The sequence below is a fragment of the Heliconius melpomene genome, chromosome 19 (assembly GCF_056956725.1).
Source record: "Heliconius melpomene rosina isolate 202511_hmr_F chromosome 19, ASM5695672v1, whole genome shotgun sequence".
Taxonomy (NCBI): domain Eukaryota; kingdom Metazoa; phylum Arthropoda; class Insecta; order Lepidoptera; family Nymphalidae; genus Heliconius; species Heliconius melpomene.
The window spans coordinates 7,690,666-7,714,570 of NC_140407.1; the positions used below are offsets into that span (position 1 = coordinate 7,690,666).

General features: G+C 32.1%; 2 protein-coding genes across 2 annotated transcripts; one reads left to right on the forward strand and one right to left on the reverse strand.

Moving 5' to 3' along the window:
- Positions 1–3,945: 3,945 nt before the first annotated feature.
- Positions 3,946–7,275, forward strand: LOC146528585 (ecdysone oxidase-like). Its single transcript, XM_085203344.1, has 3 exons — positions 3,946–4,149; positions 5,249–5,382; positions 5,536–7,275. Exons 1-3 carry the CDS (start codon positions 4,017–4,019, stop codon positions 7,102–7,104), a joined length of 1,836 nt encoding a protein of 611 aa, XP_085059470.1. The 5' UTR covers positions 3,946–4,016; the 3' UTR covers positions 7,105–7,275.
- Positions 7,276–7,642: 367 nt separating this feature from the next.
- Swt1 (Swt1 RNA endoribonuclease) lies at positions 7,643–23,715 on the reverse strand. Its single transcript, XM_085203045.1, has 12 exons — positions 23,522–23,715; positions 23,201–23,348; positions 22,279–23,066; positions 21,351–21,483; positions 20,726–20,884; positions 19,949–20,052; positions 19,225–19,407; positions 18,434–18,620; positions 17,842–18,136; positions 16,837–16,974; positions 15,852–15,965; positions 7,643–14,413 (listed from the first exon to the last, which is right to left on the reverse strand). The coding sequence occupies exons 1-12, from the start codon at positions 23,648–23,650 to the stop codon at positions 14,323–14,325; spliced, it is 2,469 nt and encodes an 822-aa protein (XP_085059171.1). The 5' UTR covers positions 23,651–23,715; the 3' UTR covers positions 7,643–14,322.
- Between the last annotated feature and the right edge of the window lie 190 nt (positions 23,716–23,905).

The following is a 23,905-nucleotide window of genomic DNA, read 5'->3' on the forward strand; positions in this document are numbered from 1 at the left end:
ATAGGGCAGACCGCGCATTTCATCGTCTATTCTCATAGTCAAACGGAACCGGAATAAAATATTTCAAACGCTGGCAACCCCAGTTTGCGGCAGGAATTTTCCAGGCAACCCTGTTTTATAGTGTTCAGAAAAAAATAAGCTTTAATTTGATATATAATTCATTAAAAAAACACATGAGTGCAAATTATTAACATTTAGTGACATCTTTAAACCAGGCAACCCTAGACTTGCGGCAGACTGAGAGCTGGCAACCCTTATTTTTCCAATTCCTTATGCGATTATCTTTCAAATGATGTGCGATTCATATAAAAAACGTATTGGTGCAATTATCTCCAAAAACGAGTTACGAAAAAATGAAATTAAAGGTGATTGCGGCAGGATTCTTCCAGGCAACCCAGGTGTAATCTGTTCTACTAATCATGTATTATTCATTAATATAGGTTTAATTAAGAAAACTCGTTTATGCAGGATTCAACGGCCGGATCCCAGTCTACTAGTTCAAGGGTACAAACAAAGTTACGAATTTGTTATTTAACTTGTAGATGTGCCGGTTAATAGAATATTAAAATATTTTTTTTTTACTACGAATACCCTTGATACGCTCTACGAGATGTTATATGTACCTATGTCATATAAAAACGATATATGTGTATATAAATAAAAACATTTTTACATATTAAAGTTTCATTAATTTCGTCTGGCTATAGTCAGTAAGTTGAAGTACTTCCTCTGATACCAACGTATATTTCTTTTGAATGAGTTAGGTGTAAATTTTAAAGAAGTGTTGTTTTTATCGGATATAAAATCTAATCTTGTAATATAAATTTAAAATATATAGGAAGAAGATATTAAAGGTATTTAGTGTTTTGTTTATTTAAAAATACGAATATTATGTAAAAAAAAAATTAAATAAAGTTAGCGTTATCTCTATACAAGGGCCGAAAAATGTATACATTTTTTCCATTCTTAATAATAATCAGCTTCAAGCTGTATCGCGCACACAGAAGGATAGGCAGAGGGAACCTAGTGTTAAAACACTCTGTTCTCCACTTTCCGCAGAATTCAGGAGGCATTGCGTATTAAGTGGCGGAACTCAGCGCCGCCCTTTGCCTCGACACCATTATTGTGAAGCAGTAATAAAGAAAATAATAATCGTGAACACAAGACTGTTCGGATGATATCCTGAAATAATTTACTATTACCTCAAACGACACATTGTACCATGAAAAAAATAAAGAAAATAACGATATCCGATGTAGAAGCATAGATATATATATATATATATATATATATATATATATATATATATATATATATATACCTTTTATCTTTTTTTCAAGCTTTTTTCTGGCTCTATTTTAAGAGACACTCATACAAAAAACTTTGTTTGTGTGAGCGTCTAGAGACATTTAAGCACCGCGAACAGTACCAAATTATATTTATGTTAAAGAACCGTTTTCTTTTGTTTGTATATCTGATTAAATACTTATTATATTTTGTTGGAATTATTATAATTAATTATTTATGAAGGTAGTCGACTGGTTGTGGGTTCGATACCCACTCGTGGAAATGCAATATTAATTTTAATTTCCATTTCTTCGCTCCGGTGAGGAGGTAGAGCGCAACGCTTCCAGAATTCGGCTCCCTCTGCCTACCCTGCCGTGTGCACAGCAGGGGTAAGGAACAGCGTGAAGCTGATTTATTGATTTATTTTTAAATTATTTTATTTGTATAATAATTTCAAGCACATTTACTCACAAGATATTCTTTTTATTTAATAAGATAAAATTAAAATGTAAAATCTTAATATAACGATTTTCCACTGAAGTTGGGCTTAAAATTTTTATAATTAAAATAAGTAACGTTTACTGAAAATAAATTGAAAAGTAGGGCTCTAATAGTCCTAATTAGGATAAAAATAAAATGGGCATTAAGTGAAAAATTGAATGACTTATCTAGGCACTAACTCCTCTCTTCTTTTCTATCTTGGCCTCTTTTTCGGCAAACAAGTGCCAAGACACTCTGTTCTCCATCAGTTCAAGACATTGCGTGTCCAGTTCCAAAAGCGAATAGCTAGCTCTACCTTACCAGGACGAGGATTTAACTTTGAATTCATTCTTCCGAATCGATCTCGAACACAGTATCATCGCATCTTGATCTTTGTCTCTATCCTCTGCGCTCCTTTTATTAACCGACTTCTGTAAGAGGTTTAAGGAGGTTATCAATTCGACTGTATTTTTTTTTTTTTTTTATGTTTGTTACCTCATAACTTTTAACTGGGTGGACCGATTTTGATAAATTTTTTTTTATTTGAAAGGTATAGCTTCCCGAATGGTCCCATTTTTTTTTGGTCCATGTCTGACAATGGTATCCATGAGAAAATCACATAAGTCTTAAATTTGCATTATGCATGTGCGCGACTAATAGCCGAATAACTCAATGTCGCGCCAACCGATTTTGATGATTCTTTTTTTATTTGAAAGGATACACTTCAAGGATAATTTGGTGAAAGTTTGGTTAGGTTTCGATTATGGAATCCGGAGAAAATTGAGAAAGTTTGTTCTTTTGGTCAAAAATTAATTATACTGTAATAGTTACAAGCAAAAACTTTTTAAATTGATGTCAGAAGTGAGATTCCTGATCGTTGCATTTCTTTTCAACCAACTTCAAAAAAGGGAGATTCCGAATTCACCCGAATACTTTTTATGTTTGTTCTTGTCAATATACCAAAATGTAACTTTGCACAAAAATAATAACTAATTAAATGAAGTTTTACATAGAACAATTACAACCACTCGTTGACAACCACTACCACCACCATCACCACTCGTTCAAGAAGCATCATTTTAAGATCTACCCATCACTAAAAATCGTAAAATAAATTAATTTTTAACAAAAACAAAAACCGACTTCTAACAACGAACTAAAAAGTGAAAAATAATTATATAAAGATTTTATAATTTTGAAGTCGGTGTCAAACTAATGCTACAACACCTTTACTACAATATCTAATTACTAAGCCTGTTTGTTTTACTTGGCACCGACTTGAAAATTATAAAATCTTTATATAATTATTTTTCACTTTTTAGTTCGTTGTTAGAAGTCGGTTTTTGTTTTTGTTAAAAATTTATTTATGAGAGCAGCATATAGGGAAAAATATTTTAAATCCATACCTAAATAAAATAATCAAGATTCCTCAATAATTTAGACGAAGGATTTTTCTTTATTTCCCGATGTTTATCCAAATTGTCCCTTTTTTTTAATAATATTAGGCTATTAAGTATAGAGTTAAAAGTATAAGAGTTCCGGGTCAAAACGGGACATTGTAGTGTGGCTTTAATTTCGTGTTTTTAGTACTACTCTCGTTTTTTCAGAGTGCCTTTCGTTTTTTTAGGAGAAATGTTTTCGTTTTTTTTTATGATAACTTGAATATTTCTAGACGTCTGATGGCACTTTAATTTCTTTTAGGTATAATTATTGACACTTTAATAAATAATTCACATCCGTTTTATGAAAACTAGCGTACTGCAATAATCACGGAGAAACTTGTTTACACCGACCAAATATGTATGCCATTCCGAAACGGGACTTTTATGCACCAGATGGACAAACAAGAAATATGTTGTATACCACAGCACTGCAATAAATATCGAATTGAAAAGAAAAGCGACAATATCATATCTATATTTTCGAAATGAACAAAATTAACAAAATTAAAATGACCAGAGAATAAAATGACAGTGGCCAGTCGTCCATAGGCACAAAGTGTAACTATAAACACGACTAGTTGTGTTTTCGATGCCCACTCGAAAAAATGAATTATTTACTTAAATTTATATTTCCATTTCCTCGCTCCGGTGTCGAAGCAATGCGCGGCGTTGAGTTCTTCACCTAGAGACCGTCGATTTGTGTAATGTCTTTCCTTCAAATCTATTTCACTAGTTGATGGCGTAGCTACAGCAGCTACAGCTAGTTAAAAAATAAATAACATATTTTAAACTATTTTCAGTTTCAGAATGTGGATCTGGTGGGCGTATCTACAAGTGTTTTACTTAGCACCGCTTATACATTATATTCAGATGGGCGTTATAATAATAACATCTTTACTCTACCCTGTCAATTATTATGAACAAAATGCAAAAATGTTCGGTATGTATTTTTTTTGCTTTACATTGTATTCCGCATACAGCACGGTAGGCAAAATCGTAGGACGATGGGACTTAGGATTCAATAACACTGGGATAAACACTGGAATTATTTTATAAGCAAAGTTTTATGTATTTATTTATATATTTTTGTATGTGTGTATGTATGTATGTATGAATATATGTATTTAAGTATGTGTATGTAAAACTAGATATCACCTCTGTACACCCCTTCCCTTTTCAGACAATGCATTCTCTCCTCTACCCAAAGGTTGCCTGGAAGAGATCGCTCTCTTAGCGATAAGGCCGCCTATTGTACTGTTCTATGTATTAATACATGTATGTGTCTTTTCTATGGTACAATAAAGAGTATTTTGTTTGTTTGTTTTTGTTTGGGATACCGGACCAATACTAGGTCTTAAAAATGCCGGATTGCCGGTAACATCTGCACCAGAAAAATATATGTATATAAATATTGTGAAACTGAAGAATTTGTTTAATTGAAGGCGCTAATCTCAAGAACTAGAACTGCCAGTTTGAATGTGAAATTGTGCCAAATGTGTCAAAAGAAAAAAATATTTGTGTTTACTAAACTAGTTTATAGGACGTTAACGGTTTCAATAACGCAACTGTACTTGTCAAAATTTACTTGCCGCTCTTAAAATGTGTCATGCTCATGTCATGTATCACGACCACGGTGGCGACGCCGGAAGTAAAAGCTAATTATATAATAATATATAATAATATTAATAAAATGAACGTAGCAAATACGTATGTACAATTAAATCAATATTGAAATAAGAACTAATAGGTATCTTATTGAGCTAAGACCTAAGGCGCTGGCACAAGCATACGACTGTAAATGCGACGGTTCTGGGTTCAATTCCCACTCTTAATATTTTCATTATCATGCTCTGATAGCGGGGCAAAGCGCAGGTTGAGTTCCGCCACTAAACACGCAATGTGTCAAGAATTCAACGAAAAGTGGGGAACCGGAAGTTTCTTAACACTACGTTCCCAGGTTCCCTCTGCCTGGCTGCGGGATACACATCGTGACCCTAAAATAAGAAGAAAATAACATCTAAGATCTGATCTTTTTTTAGATGGACAGAACTTTGACTTCATAATCATAGGAGCGGGATCAGCGGGTTGTGTAATAGCCAATAGATTAACTGAAGTTAGCGATTGGTCAGTACTTCTGATCGAAGCCGGGGACGATCCTCCTTACGCTTCTGAAGTAAGTAAGACGAAACGTACATTAATACAAAATTTAATTGAATTGAAGAAAGATTATGTTACAGAAGAATTGAATAACTTTCGAGTTTCTATTAAAAACAACTTTATGGTAGTTCAATTTTTAAATGTAGTATTTAAAAAATAATAATTTCAGATACCCGGACTGTCCGTTTTATTAGGAACTACATTTCCTGACTGGACTTATCACACCATCAACGATAATTACTCTAGTCAAACGCAAAAAAACCAAAGAATTCATGCGATTCAAGCAAAAATGTTAGGCGGATCTAGTAATATTAACTACATGTATTACGTGAGAGGTTACGAAGAGAATTACAAAGATTGGGTAAGTCGAGGAAATAAAGGCTGGGATTGGCATTCTGTGGCCGATTATTACAGGAAAAGTGAATTTTTAAATTCATCAGACGAATTAAGAATCAGGTCTAAAATGTATCCAGATACAAATCAATATTTGGGTCTGACACAGTCACCATGGAAAGAACAAACAGCAAAATATTTAAGTTCCTTTAAAGAAAAAGGATATAATGTCACAAGCGACTATAAAGATTCGAATCAAATGGGATATACTGATCCAACATTTAATTTTTTTGACAATCGACGCCAAAGCGGCAGTTATGCGTATATCAGGCCAATTATAACACGTAAGAATTTATATATACTTAAAAAGACAATGGTCAGGAAAATAATTCTTGATAGTAAAACAGCAATTGGTGTTGATATCGAGGAATCAAATGGAGATAGAAAGAATGTGTATGCTAGAAAAGAAGTTATTTTATCTGCTGGAGCTATAAACAGTCCTAAATTATTAATGCTTTCGGGCATCGGACCAAATGAACACCTACAAAACTTGGGAATTCAAACAACAGTTAACCAACCGAGTGTTGGGACTAATTTGCAAGATCACGTTTTAGTGCCAATCATTATAACCGGGGGTAATAAGACATCTTTCAAAGAAAATTTAGATGTTTTGAATCACTTGGATAAATTTCCTGTCCCAACAATCTTAGGGTTTATTCCGCTTAACAGTGATCAAAAGCGACCTGATTATCAAGTAACTGCATTTCCTTTGCCGTATGGCACTATATTCCCCACATTAATGTGCTCTAACGTGTTCAAATGGGACAATGAAATATGTCTGGCAATGGTTAATTCCACTAACCAAGACACATTCTTTGCTTTAATATCTTTCCTTCATCCTAAATCCAGAGGAACAGTTAGATTAAGGACTAACAATTCTAACGATGAGCCACTTATGTCAACAGGTTATTTTTCTAATAAGAATGATATAACAAATTTTGCAAAATGTGTCAAAGATTTTGCAAATGTTGTAGATTCCACATACTTTAGAAGTGTTGACGCAAAAATCGTCGATTTTAAAGTAAAACAATGTGCAAATATTAAATTCGGTACTCAAAAGTATTGGGAATGCTATGTTTTAAATATGGCAGCGTCCCAATTTCATTTTTCTGGAACGTGCCTAATGGGTCCTAAAGGAAAAGGAGTGCTCGATGAAAGACTAAGGGTTAGGGGTGTAAAAAACCTAAGGGTTGTAGATGCTAGTATCATGCCTTCAATAGTTAGTGGTAACACACATGCATCAGTGGTAATGATTGCTGAAAAGGCATCGGACATGATCAAAACTGATCATTTGAATTGTATTAGCGAAAATGATATCGACAGATTTTGTGAATGTTGGAAGTGATTTTTTTTTTTAGAAATACAACAAAGTGATTTTTTTTAAATACATTAAGTGTTGACACAAGACAATGGTAGACAATGAACCAATTGGTATATAACCAGAAAAAGAAATTAAATTAAGTCTAAGATTACCATGTATGGAAAATAAATAATTTATTATTTAATATAAAATCTAATGAACTAAAATAAACGAGTATTAGAAGTACCGATAATATTTTCTTTTGCCATAAAAAATAAGGACTTAATCTAATCTAATCTAGCATTATTTCCTAGCGGGGTAATGAGAGAAAACGAAGCGTATCCTCAGCTGCATTAGGCGAACTCCACGTGTTTTTAGAGAGAGCCGTTCTAAGTAGTGTTAGAGGGAATAAAAAAATAATAATAAGAGCCATTTAAACAGATGAGTCAGATCTCCTCGAAGGGCTTACGAGAGAGGGCTAGGTTAGTATGGTGACATATGGGATAAATGAGGCTGGAAAACTTATATTAGAAATTTACAAGGAAAGAAAAATGAGGACTTCTTTAATCATAAAATTAAAAAAATTAACGGAATCCATTTTTTATTTATACATATATTTTGACGTTTAAGGTACACGTATTCAGAATCAATATAGAAAATTTAACATTTTAAAATATCCAATTTAGCTTTAATGTACATAATAGGCATTATAGATAAAGTCGTCAACGGTAGTAAAGAATAAAAAATATAAAAAAAGAAACAAAACTATTATGACGGAAATAAAACAAATAAAACCTATACTAAAAATTAACTAATCTTGATACAAAATTATAATTTCTTTTTATTCCTTAAATAATGTTGACGTCATCGTACAGGCCCAAACCTAAAAACATTCTTTTATATTTCACAGATAGTTAAGCACTTCTAAAAACCGGTGCTTTGTAGAATTATTAAAGGATCGAATGATCAGATTTTCAATACGGATTAATGTTTATAAACAAACATTTTTCGTATTTTTCAGTACATAATACATATATTTTCTGAAAGCTCATTTTTTATTCTAATGTAAAGATGTTTCGTTTTACTTCAACGTAATAAACTTATTTCCACTATACGAAAAACCACCGAATCGATCATTAAAAAATCTACAAAAACAACGCGGTTATTCTAACATTTTCACTCAATAATAGTTTGATTACTATACAATATATACAAAATAAACATTCATATATTACTATATTTAATAGGAGAGAACAAATATTCAAGCTTAGCGTGTATACGTACCATAAAATAAGTGTATATACAAAACTTAACAAATAATCTTACATAATAAATTATTTAGACGTAGTTAGGATATTTCATAAATCTAAGTATTTTTTATAAGAAGAAAGAACCTAGTGGTAAGTCACTCTGTTCTGCATTATTCATCAATTTAAAATCATAGCCATCAATCACTGAAACCATCGTAGCGTGAAAACAGGATGCTTTTCTATGTAGTATGTATTATTTTCATTTTCCCGTCCTGCTGGAAGAAGAGCAGAGTTGAATATCGCTACTCAACGGAGTGTCTTGACACTAGATTATCTCTGCATAACCTGCCTTATGTTTAATAAAGCAGTAGTTAAAAAAATTGAGATTCGAATCTAACAACTTTTTAGTTCAATGACACATTTTAATAAACTTATAGATATCTCAGCATAAAATTGTATAAAATATATCTAGTACAAGTATTTAAACCGTTTAAGTGTGTGTCGTAGTATTCTAAGTGTGTGCCTAACTTATATTCTATTTTAATATAAGTCAACACAACATACAAATTAAAGTGTGCATCAACAATTTTAACAAAAGTCTAACTAATGAAAATACTCATATTTGAATTGAAAATCAATTAAGTTAAAATAAATGTTGAACCTAAAATACAGGTGGGCCATTAAGTTATGCGAATTTTAATAAATCGTAGAAAAAAAACTACAAGGCTTGGGAGAGATAATATTTATTTATAATAAAGTAAACACATGGAATTTGTATTTTTTTTTAAATAACATCACTGAGATGTGTACCATCCAAATGTACACACTCCTCGAATCTGAACCTCAAATTCGTAGAAACTCGCTGACACATCGCTCCTGGGATGACGGACATTTTCTCTCAAATGTTGTTCTTGAGCTGGGCAATTATCGTCGGTTTATTGGCATAAACGCGACTCTTGAGGTACCCCCAGAGAAAAAAATCCAGTAGCGTGAGATCTGGGCTCCGAGGAGGCCTCGGAATGTCCCCTCGACGCGATATCAGTTTTCTAGTAAACATTTTGTTGACAACTGCTAAGGAGGACTCATTGGATGTATGACATGTCGCGCCGTCTTGTTGAAACCAGGTCTGGCTGTAGTAGGCTTCAAAATTATGCAGTTGTGGGAAAAAAAGGTACGTAACACGCCAAACCGTAACAGTAAATTTTCATCGCTATATACGGTTTGGCGCGACTTCGCTTACAGTTTCATCCGTTCTTACTGACCTTGGACGCCCCGCAGGTGTTTGATTCAGTGTCGAACCCGTAGACTCAAATTTTTTGACCCGCGATCTAATAACACTTTCACTAGGACAGTGATGTAAATCATGTAAACTAAACACAGCGCGAAAAAGACGCCGCGCAACAGTGCACGAATCGTAATTTTTTTGTAATAAACCTTCACACAGAACAGAACTGCTCCCGCATCCCTCTCATGATCAATCCGATTTTGAAATTCGCACGCCTTTCTGACCGACCTGTACAAATAGCAAAAAAGTAACTACTTTCAATTATTTTCTTACATTTAATTTAATAATTATAATAACATTCAAGAAAATATAGAAAATAAAAAAAAAGAGTTCGATTCCCAATCGAGGATAAATCGCTCTAGTGTCACTCACACGCAATGGGTCCAGAATTTGCAGAAACTGCGGTTTTAACACTAGATTCCTTCTGCCTATCCTATCGTATGCGAGATACCTATAAGTCTTAATAAAAGGAAATATTCCTAACTACGTCTTTGCATTCACATCAACGTTTAAATAATAGTAGATATTATTGTGTTACAAACCTGTAAAAGTATCAAAATTGATTATTTAAAATGAAGATCCTTATATAAATAGTGCGATTTATATTCTGATGATGAAATATAATTAAAGTTTATACAAAAACGAAAAATATTTATTGAAATTTCATATAAAAAAATATTATAGTAAGATTTGAACCCGCACTTCTACAATAAAGTAAGCGCGAAGTAATAATTAAGTTATAAATTATTATCGAGCTACGTCGAAATTTTCATACAATTATAATACATTGCATTTTTTATTGATAGTTATGTAAAAATCTTCATAAAGAATTAACAAAACGTTTATAAACCTCAGTGTGTCAATAACACTTTAAAATATTATAAAATAACACAATGCTATTCATTACTATTAAGTAGGCTAAGAAATACAAAAAAAAAACATCAATTTTATTATCTATGGTTGCATATGTATTAACTAGCTAGTTTAATTTATTTTATATTAGTAGTAAAGTGTTATTTCCATACTTAACTTAATTAAAAAATATATTAAATTCAGTATGAAAATTTTAATGTAGAAAAAAATGTATATTAGCATATACACACAAGCGCAGGGACTCAAGTGTGTGACTGTAAAATGCGACTGATTGTGGGTTCGATCCCCACTCGAGGAAATGAAATATTAATTTAATTTTATATTTTCATTTCTTCGCTCTGGTGTCGAGGCAAGCGTGGCGTTGAGTTCTGCCACTCAACACGCAATACTGCTAGACTTCCTATGCCTATGCGTACCCTGCTGTGTGCGGAATAAAACGTGAAGGTGATAAAAAAATAACAAGAATTTATCCTTTTCCTACTATGATAATCTTTTATAAGAAAATTCAATATTTTCATTTAGGTTTCTTGATTTATCAGTTGAAAGAAATAATAATATTACAACTTACTTTATTAAAACTAACATAACGAAATGCATTATCTGTAAATAACTATTTAACTTGCACTATATAATATGCAAAATCGAATTTAATTTTTCTATACTACAAGGAAAGTATTAAAAAATGACTGTCACACAACTTGTTAATCATTCAAAATGAAAATTTTATATTTATATATAGTACAAGTCTTCACAAGTTTTAACCGTTTTTCTTTTTTCAAACTTTTTACAATTTCGAGACATGTAAATAATAGTAAATTTGAATAAAGAAAAAAAATCTTATTACAAATCATCATTAAGTAACTAAACTACTGTTAATTGAGCTTATTATAACGAATAAAGAAAACAAACCCATTATTGGAAAAATCTAGAAACTTATTTAAGGCGTCGATCACCAAAATATAATTATTAGTCAGTCTTGGAAGACAATGAAGTTCCTTTCAAGGGTCTTATGCAGAGGAAATATGTTTTCATTTATCATCAGTCAAATTGCATAATAAATAAGAATAGACTTTATGTTTTTGTAACATTCTAATTGTTCTTTAACTGTAACTTTTTTAAATATACATGTAAATATATAAGGAAAATGTTGAGCTTAGAGAAATAAGTAATTAAATGCTTTATTAAACCAATTACAATATAAAATGCATGATAATCATTTTACACAAAACACACAAAGTTTATCCTATAAAAAAATATTTATAAGTTTTTGAAATGTTCTTAAATATAAATTCAATAGATAATCAATAATTAATTTTGCAATCTGACAATGACAATTGACAAATAAATTGATTAAACCAATTAAATTGTAAATGACTTTAATATTAAAGGACATTTCGAAAGGAACTTCATAAATAAATTGAAGATAAATATATTTTACAAATTGCTCTAATTAGTTAAATACTTTTGTACAATTGGGACTAGACATAGGTACAGTCACAGTCAAAATTATAAACAATTATAATTTTATGCGAAATATTTTATAAAGTTTATTACGAAGTTTAATTCATTAAACTAATGAAACATTTAATATTGTTGTTTTAATATTAGATTTTAGATTTTACACAAGTATTAGTTTCGTTAACTGCAATGTTAGTGATAAAACTATTTTAATTGACTTGAAGCAAATTGGGAAGATTAAAAAGATTGAACGGTGAGTACTTCACGAATTGAGTAAAGACTACTGCGTTACACTACTTAACTGGTAAAATAATTGAGGGTTTTTTAATCCTGTGATGTGAAAAATTCTCTTTTTCTCTACTATAATCGGCTTATCGCAATGGCTGGATGCTGGCAAGCCAGTTAAATCCATATGTAAAGGCCTGATATAAAATACATTAATTATGGAATCATTGATTAAATAGTAATTTTTAACTAAACTATTTGGTTTCGGGAAGCATTAAGAATAAATAATATAAATGGAAATAATAAAAAAAGAAGAAAAAGATCACTGTTGTGTTGTCATTCTGTTTAATATAATGGCAAAATTATGAATCAATCCATTTATAATATCATATATGGTAATTATTTGTTCTTCATATAAAAAATCACCAATTCTTTAAAAATTATCTACATGTATGTATAAAGCTATAATATAAGGAATAATGAACGAAATATATTGGTATTACATACTATTATGTATATGGTAATATGAAAGTAATGAAGAAATAAATGGTAAGATATTATTAGAACAAGTGAATGAAGTGGTCTATTTTGAGAAGTATGTTCAGTAGAGATGGAAGATACCAGATGCATGCAGAAAGGCGTGCTGCTGCTGGTAACAGGGTTAACAGAACCTTATCTGCATTGATGAGTCAGCGAAACGACAGCACAGCTGCGCGTTTGGCCGTACACAACACTGTCTTAGTATCGACGTTGTTATACGGCAGCGAAACGTTCGTATTACAGAAGAAGAATGAAAGGAAGAATGATGAATACTTTGGAGATGCGATCTCTACGTAGGATATGCGGAGTCAGCTCATCTGATCAAATCTACAATAAAGAGAAAAATAAGAAGAAAGAAGAGACACAGAATGGCAGGTACAAGAGAGGATGACACGGTGAAAATAAAGAACGTGCTCAGCTGGTTTAGGCACATCGAACGAATGAGTGATGAAAGAATGTCAATAATGATTTATGACGGAAAAGTGATAGAGATATGGGGAGATCTCGGTTGACCTTCGAAAACACAGTATCAAAGATACTGGAGGAAAGTAAAAATCATGAGGAACCCCCGAAGGGCATCTATGAAGAGGTTGATGACAATGAACGAGGCGAAAGAGGTATACAGAGACCGTAGCGTTTGGCGCTCCGTTCTCTCTGACTACCCCACTAGGAATACAGCGTGAAGCTAGTTTAGTGTAGTTTTAGATTATTATATTATATTTTTTACTTATATTATTTTTCATTTAGTTAAAATCTTTCAGCCTGATGCACATTACAAAAAATGGCAAAAACTTCATAAGGTTGAATTAATTATATAAATGAATTAATTAACGAACAAAAACAATTATTACACGAAATAAAAATAAAATGACGAATGAGAATTCTCAAGGTGCTTATAAAAACATAAATAACAAATTAAAATAAAGAATAACTTATAAATAAATAAATATTATAGTTTATTTTTTTTTGTTAATTACTATATAATTTAGTGTAAAAAATGTACATATATCATCGCTTAAATAAAGTGAGGAGAAACTATTAAATTATTATTAAAAAGTATTGATCGATTATGGTAATTAAACTAAGTCCCGTATTTATTAACCGCTCTCAACTCTGAGATCGAAATTGTGGACGATATTAGGATACCGTTTTCATTCATAGATTATTAAAATTCGCGTCAAAATAAATCTCAGAGTCGACAGCGGTTTATAAATACGGGCCTAAGGCTCCCTACGTTCCCATTCGGGGCTATTAATCATTCTTTCTCCATTCTTACAAAGTGCGGTATATTCCGCCATTCAATACGTCAATTTCACTCACGTCATTCGGGCAGAGAGTGAAGAATGCAGTGCCTTGGCACTAGGTTCTCTGTAACTACCATCATTAGTGTTTTTTTTTCTAAATTATGTGTTTAACGCTTAAACATAAAAGATATTTTTATGTTTACGCATTTATAATGTGACCACGATATCGCATCACTCCATACTCCATTTACATAAAAAAATATAATATGATAATACAAAAAAGCGACGATGTATATATAGGTATACCATATATTTGAAAAATATACAATTATTAATATATAAATTATTTACCAATTAATCGTATAATTTGACTGCGACGGTACAAAGTTCAATTTGAATCAATAGAAAATCTACTTCTACATAAATTTAATAATTCCGACAGTTGAGAGAACTTGCCGTGGGCTTCTTGGAGCATGTTTCTGAAAAGAAATTATTATATAAATTATATAAAACACTTTTTTATTGATTTAATTTCAAACCCGCATATTGCAGGGTAGGCAGAGGGCACATGGCCCAATTTTCGAGGCAATTAAGTGGTTAAAATCAACACCGCGTTTGGCCTTTGGCCGAAAATTTCGTTGTTTTAAGAAAAGGCCGCCCATAATAGGTTTCCTGAACGTTTACATGACGTGTGACATGCGGTTAAATCTTGAAAAATAATAGGGAGTATATGGTTTTAATTTCAACTCGATATCTCCAAGCCTTCCTGAGATAAAGGCTTTTGACAGACAGACTGACAGACAGACGGATAACAAAGTGATAAGGGATCCTTTTTTACTTAAAAGGTACGGAATCCTAAAAATAAATATTTTGGGAATTGATGTTCTTTTGTTTGCAAAAATTGTCATATTTAATAGAAACAAAAATTGTTGTGTAACTGCACGCACCTACATACGTAGTTTTTGCGACATAAATTCCGGTTCTGCAAATATTTCGGGTTAAAATATAGTAGTATTGTATGAGATATTGCAAGCACTATGTGGCTGCTTGAGATAGTTTCATCTTATATTGGAGAATCCTAAGTCTTGCTCTATTTTATAATCATAAAATCTCTAGTTTTTGCTATCATCATACAAATAATAATATACAAACAATATCACAACAAAAGCGAATTCAATAAAACAGTTGTTTAAAATAACACTTACAAAGTAGTAATTATGTCGAACAACATACTTTAAATTGATATAACTTTTTTATTGTACATTGAGGCCAGTCGTGGCGCAGGGGCACAAAGTGTGACTGTTAACCGATTGGTTGTGGTTTCGATTCCGATCCCGATTGTACAAATGAAATATTTATTTGAATTTAAAATTATATTTCCATTTCTTTGGTGTTGGGGCAAAGGGCAGCGTTGAGGTCTGCCACTCAACATGCAATGCCTCCAGAATTGACAGACATTAAGTGTCCCTCTGCCTACCCTGCTGTGTGCGGGATTCAGCGTGAAGCTGATTTAATTTATATATATAGATTACAGGGCCCCGCACAGCTTCACCCGCTCTTTTTTCTTTCTAATATTATTAAAGTGTATTTAAAGAAAATAGGTTGGTTATTTTAAGTATTTTTATTAAAGGCCGCCAACAATATTTTTTCTTATATATGTTCCATGTACAGACACCGATACGTTACGTTACGATTTTATTACAAGTATAGATTAATGTTTATAAACAAGAAGAGTGGAATGCTATTATTATTATTAAATAATATTATAAAGATACATTAACTTAATAAAATAAGTATAACAGATAATATACACTTTTCTATTTATAAAGTGACATACACGTTGCTATGGCAACGCGTTTTATTATACGCGTCAACGGGTCATCTAGTTTCCATAAAAGTTTAAAATAAAGAAGGTACCTGCAATTTAAGCAAAAAGAAGTAAGCTGAGTAGTACTGACGACGTTAGAGACATCTTTCAACACATTTTCCAACCGCTGTATGTGTGGAGAATTGTCTTCTGTGTTTAATACTCTGTAAAATCATATTTTTATTTTAAATTACATATATATGATAATAATTGTAGACATTGTAGTACGGTGACTAATATATTTATATATTTACTATGTATACTGGTATAAAGTGAGTGTTTTTTTTTAAATAAAATACAAATTTTAAACGAGAATGTAAAAATCATTTAATTCAAAGTAGTCTCCATTGCATTCTATACATTTTGAACACTTTTCAGGCAATTTGTGTATACCACGCCAGTAAAACCGGCAGTATTTTAACGCAAACCATTCTGAGACGCCAATTTTCGAATTCTTTGTAGGAATCAAAATGCTGCTCAGCCAATGCATGTCCCATCGAAGAAAACAAAAGATAGCCGGATCGAGGAACGTTTGGGGTATAATACGGGTGGGGTTACACTATAGTTTTTATTTATTTTTTCTTCCTTAGGGGCCTATATAAAGCTTGGTGTAAAGATCTTCAAGATAAAACGAGATATTCGAGCAATCTCAACAGCATTCAAAAGGGCTAGGGCTATGTGCACTCCAAGATCTGTATAGACCCAATGAAAAAAACATCGCGATGTGGTAAGACCTGAAATATCGCCAAAAAGTGCGATTTTTGCACTTTTAGGCTAGGTTATCTCAAAAACCAGAGCTAATGGAGCAATTCTGGGGTCGGATTCGTGTTCAGCACACTAAAACCGTCGGAAAAGTATAGTCCTGTTTCTGGGTCTAAACTGTTGTCGGCCTGTGTTATTAGTATATTAAAACTAATAACACACACCGACAACATTTTGGTAATATAGTACTAGATAATTTAGTACTAGACTATTAGGAAAAATATTAGCAAAACCTACAGCTTATTAGATACAAAACTGAAACAAAGAACTCACCCATCAATAGCACAAATGAGATCATTCACATGTCTGCTATATTCGTCCCACTTGCTTGTGAGGATGGTCAGGGGTTCACTTCCCGGTAATTTGTCATCTATAGTATGTTCTATTCCTAATCCTGTTGATAGTTTTGCGCTAAAAAAGATAGAATTAAATATATCATTTTAGTTTTTTCCTATAACTGTATCACACACATAGCAGTATACTAGTGTTAAGACACTCTTTTCTCATTAAGACACTTTCGTTCCTCACTTTCCGCCGAATTACAATTCGGATGTATGCATGTTGAGTGGCGGATCAGAACGCCGCGCTTTGCCTCGTTACGAGAGCGAGAAATTGAAAATATTAAATGTTTCATTTCTTCTAGTGGGAATCGAGCCCACAACCTGTCGCGTAGTACCTAGTAAATAGATACGTACCATTATTCGTTCATTGTTTTTTTTTACTATGAGATAATTATTATTTTATTTTTTTTATTTCTATAAATTTGTGCGCGTAGGCATAGTTTAGAAGTTGATGTTTTTTGTTAATTATTTCATAGTAGTTTATTATTACTCTCCGACCGAATTGAGATATTTCTAAAGTGGCTGTAGTATATTAAACAACGATGTTACACTAACTAAGATTACAGAAAAAGTGATATTTCACTACTATAAAAACTCACGTAATGGGTGGATTATTATTGTGGATCCATATTAAATCATTTTCATTTTATCGCTTTGATATTACACAAGAGGCAGCCGTGCCGCAGAGGCACAAAGCGTGGCGTGCGACTGTAAACGTGACGGTTGTGAATTCGATTCCCACTAGGAAGAATCAAAATATTTAATATTTTCATTTCCTCGCTCTAGTAGCGAGTGTCAGTTAGTTGAGTTCCGCTACTTAATGATACAGGATACAGCGTGAAGCTGATTTAATTTTTGATTTTTAATAACACAAAATGAGTGACATTGACTTCCTCATATATATGGATAAAATTAAAAAAATAAACGTCAAACTTACCAATAGCCAGACAAGATTGTCCACATTCCTTCGAAAGCTTCCACAACTTCCTTCCCTACTTGACTTTCATCTTTTAATTTTACTTCACTTTCATCATTTAATCTTGCTTGACTTTCATCATTAACTCTTTCCTGGTTTTGCTCCAATGGAAGTTCGTCCCCACTATTCTTTAATAGTTTCATAACAGTTACTTTCGCCAAATCCATATATTCTGGTATTATTTGACACTTCCGAGCAATGTCTAAACAAAGTTCTTTGAAATTTGTCACTTCAGATGGTGTTAATGTTTCTGCATCTAAAAATATTTTTTTTCTTAATTTGAAAATGCGTTGAGGGCGTGGCGTTGGGGGCAAAAGCGACAGGTGTTCGATTACTATTCATGGAAATTAAATCTTAATATTTACATTTTCCTCGCTCTGTTAACGATGTAAGGCGCGGTGTCGGTGTCCCCACTCAACACTCAATGCCTCCAGAATTTGACGGATGAGTCTTAATAGGGACAGAGAGAAATACATTTTCACTGCCTACCCTGTTTGGGCGGCACAGCTTTAATTTTTGTTACAGTAAACTACATAAGACAAATAAAACACACCTTTATTATCAAGAATTAACAGGCTATTTTTAAAATCGACGATAATACTTTCAATTCTTGGGAACACTTCGCTAAACACCGCCATCCAATGTTTCAGAAGACATTTTATGACATCCATTAAGGACCACGGAGGAGCTTTAAATAATACATGTTGCCATAAATTGTTGTATTTCGCTCGCATTTCATTCTGGAATAGAGAAAAGAAAAAATATTGTTGAAGATAGTACTATATTTTAGAAAACATAAAAAAGATAAAAATACATTTATCACAGCGGGATTCAAACTAAATATGTAATCCCAAATCTACCAATCTTCCATAAATATGATCTATACATATAATTTATCATTATATTTAACGATATTCCGTTTTATTAAAAAAAAGTGTTAAAAAATCGAAAAATTTAATCAAATATGCCACGATTAAGACACTTGGTAAAAAAAAATTGTATGATCGCGAGTGCTACTTTCAGAGTGAACATATTTTTCGACATCGTCGCAAGATTTGAATCAAAATCATTAAAAACAAAACAAACGTATTAAAAAATATATATTTTTAACCAGAGAGGCAAGTCAGTGTGGCTGTAAATGGGACAGGTTGTGGGTTCGATTCACACTCGACGATCGCACATATGTTTTAATTTCTTCGCTCTCGTATCGAGGCAAAGCGCGGCGTTGTAATAATGAGACAAATAAATTATAAATATTTTTATTTTCTATCCTAACACAAAAAAATCACTAAACTAATTGGCAAATCACCCAATAAAAAAACATCACTAAAGAAAAAAACCCACCTCTAATATATTAGCCAACAATCTATACATATTTTGTTGATAGCATTTGACATTCGTCAATAAGTCGGGGTTCGATGCTTGCGGCTTGTTTTCAATAAGTTTCTTTAATTCATGCACGTCGATCCTTTTTACACCGTTTATAGTTGCTTTTGTGCAGAGATTTTTGTCGTTTGATACTAGTATCTGAAATATAATGTAATCAAAATTTTATTTTATTATATAAATCAAATGGAGGCCAGTCGTGGCGCAGGGGCACAAACACTTTCAATTCCCACTCGAGAAAATAAAATATTTAATATTTTATTTCTTCGCTCTGGTGTCGAGGCAAAGCGCGGCTGTGAATTCCACCACTCCGAATGAAGATGGAAGATGTCGAGCGGAATGTCTTATCACTAGCTCCGTCTGCCTTTCCTCCTATATGCGAGATACAGTGCGAAGCTATAAAAACTTAATCAAAAAGCTTCACGCTGTATCCTGTACTTAGCAGGGTAGGCAGAGGAAAGCCTAGTGGTAAGACACTGTGTTCCCATCAAAACAATTCCGTTCCCCACTTTCAGCGGACTTAAGCCCCGTTACTAAAGCGAGAAAATGAAGATATTATATATTTCATTTCCTCAAGTGGCAATAGAAACCATAACCTGTCTCGTGTACAGTCGCGCGCTTGTGCCTGTGCGCCACGAAAAAGTAAAAGTTTAGTATTTAGCACTAAATTTTCTTTACTTACCACATTTTTCCCCCTTTCCACTTGTTGCAATGCGCAATTGAGTATTTCATCATCAGGCACTTCACACGGATAGATATGAGAATTTGCATCACGTAGTGACTGACCTTAAAAAAAACATATTTATGTCGTTTTTCATAAGTTAATATTGAATATAATGTTATATCATTAAACATATAAAAAAAATAACGCAACTTCACACTTTATCCCACACAGCATCAAGAGGAACTAGTGTTAAGACACTCTGTTTAACACTCCCCGTCTTAATTCGGGACAATGTATCATGCAATACAGTGGCGGAAACCAACGCCTCGTTTTGTCTTACCAAAGATGAAAAATGTAAGCAAATAAAAATAAACATAAAATAAAAATTATCATTGTCAGAGGTTCTCGTGGCGTTCTCGTTCTCGTTCCCAAGTTTCCCTTACCAAACCCTCCCTATGTACGGAATACATCGTGGCATTTTATATCAAAATTATATCAATAAAAAGCTTAATATTGTTGACATTCTAAGACAATAAGTACAGATATAAAAAAAAGCGTGAGCAGATGGCAGACCGTGTGACTGTAAACGCGACGGTTGTGTTCGATTTTCATTCGAGGGAATGAATTGTTTAATATTTTAATTTCCTTGGTCTGGTAACAACTCAAAGTCCGACATAAAATTCCGCCTTGTCTCAACACGCAATGTCTTAGATTTCGGAGGTATGTGGGAAACAGAGCATCACTAAGTACGTGATATTATATAGCTTGTTTTGTTTATTATTCACTTGTTTATACCTTTTATCCTATTATTTTCAGGCAGTGATTTATATAAATAATCCATGGCCGCCTTCGCTCTTTTGCATAAAACACCATTTCCATTGTTGTTATCTTTTAATCTGTCCAATTCGTTTATAACGCGCCATGGAATTAAGAGGGTGGGCGGTTCACTGTAACCTGGAATAATAATATGCTATATATTATTTTATATACTTATATTTAGTACATTTAAATTTTACAATAATTACAATTTTTAAGCAAAAAAAAAGTCTCCCGCCAGATCCCATAATCAGAACCTAGCCACGACTGACCTCAAATTTCTATTAATTTTACTTATCCACTTAAGAACTGTCTTGTTTTTTTATATTTAAAATATGTTTGTTTTATCATTGTAGTAATAGAGTATGTATTTTGTTTGAATATATAGAAAACATGATTTTTTTAATGTTTTCCACTCTACAGATAAAAAAATATCCTTCTATGGGTTATATTTTAAAAAAAACTGTAAAAAGTTGTGTATGAAATACATCATGTATGCACCACTAGATTCTCACTAAATTAAAAATAATCTATATAACAATATTTAAAAAAAATAATTTAATAAAGAAATTGCCTTAAGAAAGAATAAATCAAACAAACTTACCTCTAATATGTGAATTAAGAACATGTTTGATAAAATGTAAATCATATATAAATATATTAGTGTCAACAACCAAAACTAAATTTTCTCCTTCACCTATGTTATCTCTTTGAATAGGAGGAGATTTTGGTTTTATCTGTGAATAAGTAATAAAATAAAAATCAAATCTGTTTTATGCTGTATCCTACACACAGTAGAGTAGGCAAAGGGAAACTAGTGTTAAGACACTCCACTCCACATTTTTCGCCGAATTTTGCATGCATTGCGTGTTGAGTGGCGGAACTAAACGCCGCTCTTTGCCTCGACACCAGAGCAAAGAAATTAAAGAAAATTGAAATAAATATTTCATTTCCTCGAGTGGGGATTGAACCCACAACCGTCGCGTTACAGTCACACCCTTGTGCCACTGCACCACAACGGCCTCAATCAAATATATCCATCGATCAATCGATTATTATGATTTTTATAGGCAGACTCTAATGCTAGGATACTGTTTTAAACTTTCTGCCCAGATTTAAGGCATTTTACTTAGACTCAATGAAAAAAAAATCTTTATATTAACAAAGTGGGTCTCCTTAAAATCTTATATCAAACAAGAAAATAATGCAACCAATTGAGATCAAACCCACAACCATGGTATTTACTGTCAAAAGCTTTCTGACTGTGCCACAATGGCATATGTATTATTCAATTATTAACACATATGTACCTCAAATAATAAAGAAACTGTCATAGCACAACAGCACAGCCTTCAATTGTAAATGCAACAGTTGTGGTATGTTCAATCCCCATTTGAGGGATTTAATTACAGTAAGACATGTAAATAATGTCTAGTAAATTAACACTAGATTACACTTCTTCTTTTTCTCTACCATGATAGTGTAAAGCCATTTATTTCATATTTAAAATAATGAATATGTAATTTATATACCTCTCTGAAATCCTCCACTTCCATGGCTTCACTCATGTTTTCTGAATCTCCTGTATCAACTTCACAACTTCTCTCACTTTTACATAAAAAATTGCAACTATTATTCAATTCTTTCTCTGTTTCCAAACTTAAACTCATTCTTAAATGTTCCATTCTTCCTTTAGCTGAAGAAAACTGTTTGACTTCTTTGGATGTGGACCCTTTGTATGCCAATTTTGATTTAATGGCCGACATTAGTTTACTAGCTTCAGAAAATTGAGGAGGTGTGGCGGGATGCTTGGAATATGGATATTCTGTAATTTGACTGCAAATACCTTTTTCTATATCGGCAAATGTATCTTTTTGTTTCTCTTTACTACAATACTCTTCTGGTAATTGAGCTTTCATGGAAGATATAATTTTATTTGCAGCAAAAAATTGTGATGGTGATGGAATAGATTGTAAACTATCACTACTTGGTGACTGAGTTGATTTAGAGTCATTAAAACTTGGACTATTATCATTTCTTTTATGACTTTCGTTACATGTTGGACTTATTTTTGGCTTTTTAGGTAAATGAGGATCCTCTTCTTCTTTAGCTTCAGAGTTAAGTAATGCTCTAAGTTGTGATAATCTTGTATTAGCTAAGTTTTTAACAGGCGATTGTTTCATTGGAGTCTCATTTTTATTAAAACTTTTTGAAGGTGTAGTTTTTGGAGTACTTGTGTGTTTTGGAGACTCATTGCGTGTTTGTTCGCTATGTGATGTGAATGATCTTTTGCTAGTATTTGCCAAGAAACCAGATGTATCTAAATAAATAATACTATTATTAATTTTTATCCAAGTAAATACCTAATTTTCTGCTTTATGGTCATTAGTCATTAAAAATATGTAAAGACAAATGTTAAGTTACTATAACAATAAGGACATAAATAATACAAACCATGTTTAGTTTTCTTTTTACTTGTGTTATCTTCATGGGAATCACTTTTTCTCTTTGTCCCCTTTTTCGACTGCTCTTCCCTTTTTCTCTTCTCCAATCTCCTATGTTTCTCCTTTTTACAATTTTTTTTGTCAGACTTGTCATCTTCCTTTAAATAAGCAAACACAAATGTAAGTCAATAAAATTGTCATTTCATGCATAAATATTTATTATTAAAACATAACGATTGTAAATGGTAGAAGTGTTTAGTTACAAAAAGGTAAGATTAATAAATTATACCAGAAAAAACTCGTTAAATTATGCTACAATTTCGTAATTCACCTGCGGTTGTGACCACGAAGATTTTCCAGTTTTCTTGTTAAAATAATATTTCCTTCCTGGAATAGACTTAGATTGACACAAAACCCATCCGTCCGGTAAGTTATTGTCCTCATTTTTAACAAAACTCATTATATGAAACAACAAAATAATTAAACAAAATTCATCAAACCTAACTAGATCGTTGGGTATGTTGATCTAATTGTCAAATATAGTGTTGCCATATCGAATAATACATAAAAATAAGGGTAGATAAGGCAAAACAAAATATAGTTAAATCATTATTGAAACATATTTAATTAATATCTTCGTTATAGGTAGTTACTCTAAAATATAACAATAAATAACAGAATATTTCTATACTAATATTCGTAATTTTCTTAATAT

Coding starts and splice junctions, on each gene's coding strand:
- LOC146528585 (XM_085203344.1), top strand. CDS start 4,017: ATGTGGATCTGGTGGGCGTATCTACAAGTGTTTTACTTAGCACCGCTT. Junction 4,150..5,248: donor ACAAAATGCAAAAATGTTCG/GTATGTATTTTT, acceptor ATCTTTTTTTAG/ATGGACAGAACTTTGACTTC. Junction 5,383..5,535: donor ATCCTCCTTACGCTTCTGAA/GTAAGTAAGACG, acceptor TAATAATTTCAG/ATACCCGGACTGTCCGTTTT.
- Swt1 (XM_085203045.1), bottom strand. CDS start 23,650: ATGAGTTTTGTTAAAAATGAGGACAATAACTTACCGGACGGATGGGTT. Junction 21,484..22,278: donor AAGTGGAGGATTTCAGAGAG/GTATATAAATTA, acceptor ACTTATTCACAG/ATAAAACCAAAATCTCCTCC. Junction 19,408..19,948: donor TGGAAAGGGGGAAAAATGTG/GTAAGTAAAGAA, acceptor ATTATATTTCAG/ATACTAGTATCAAACGACAA.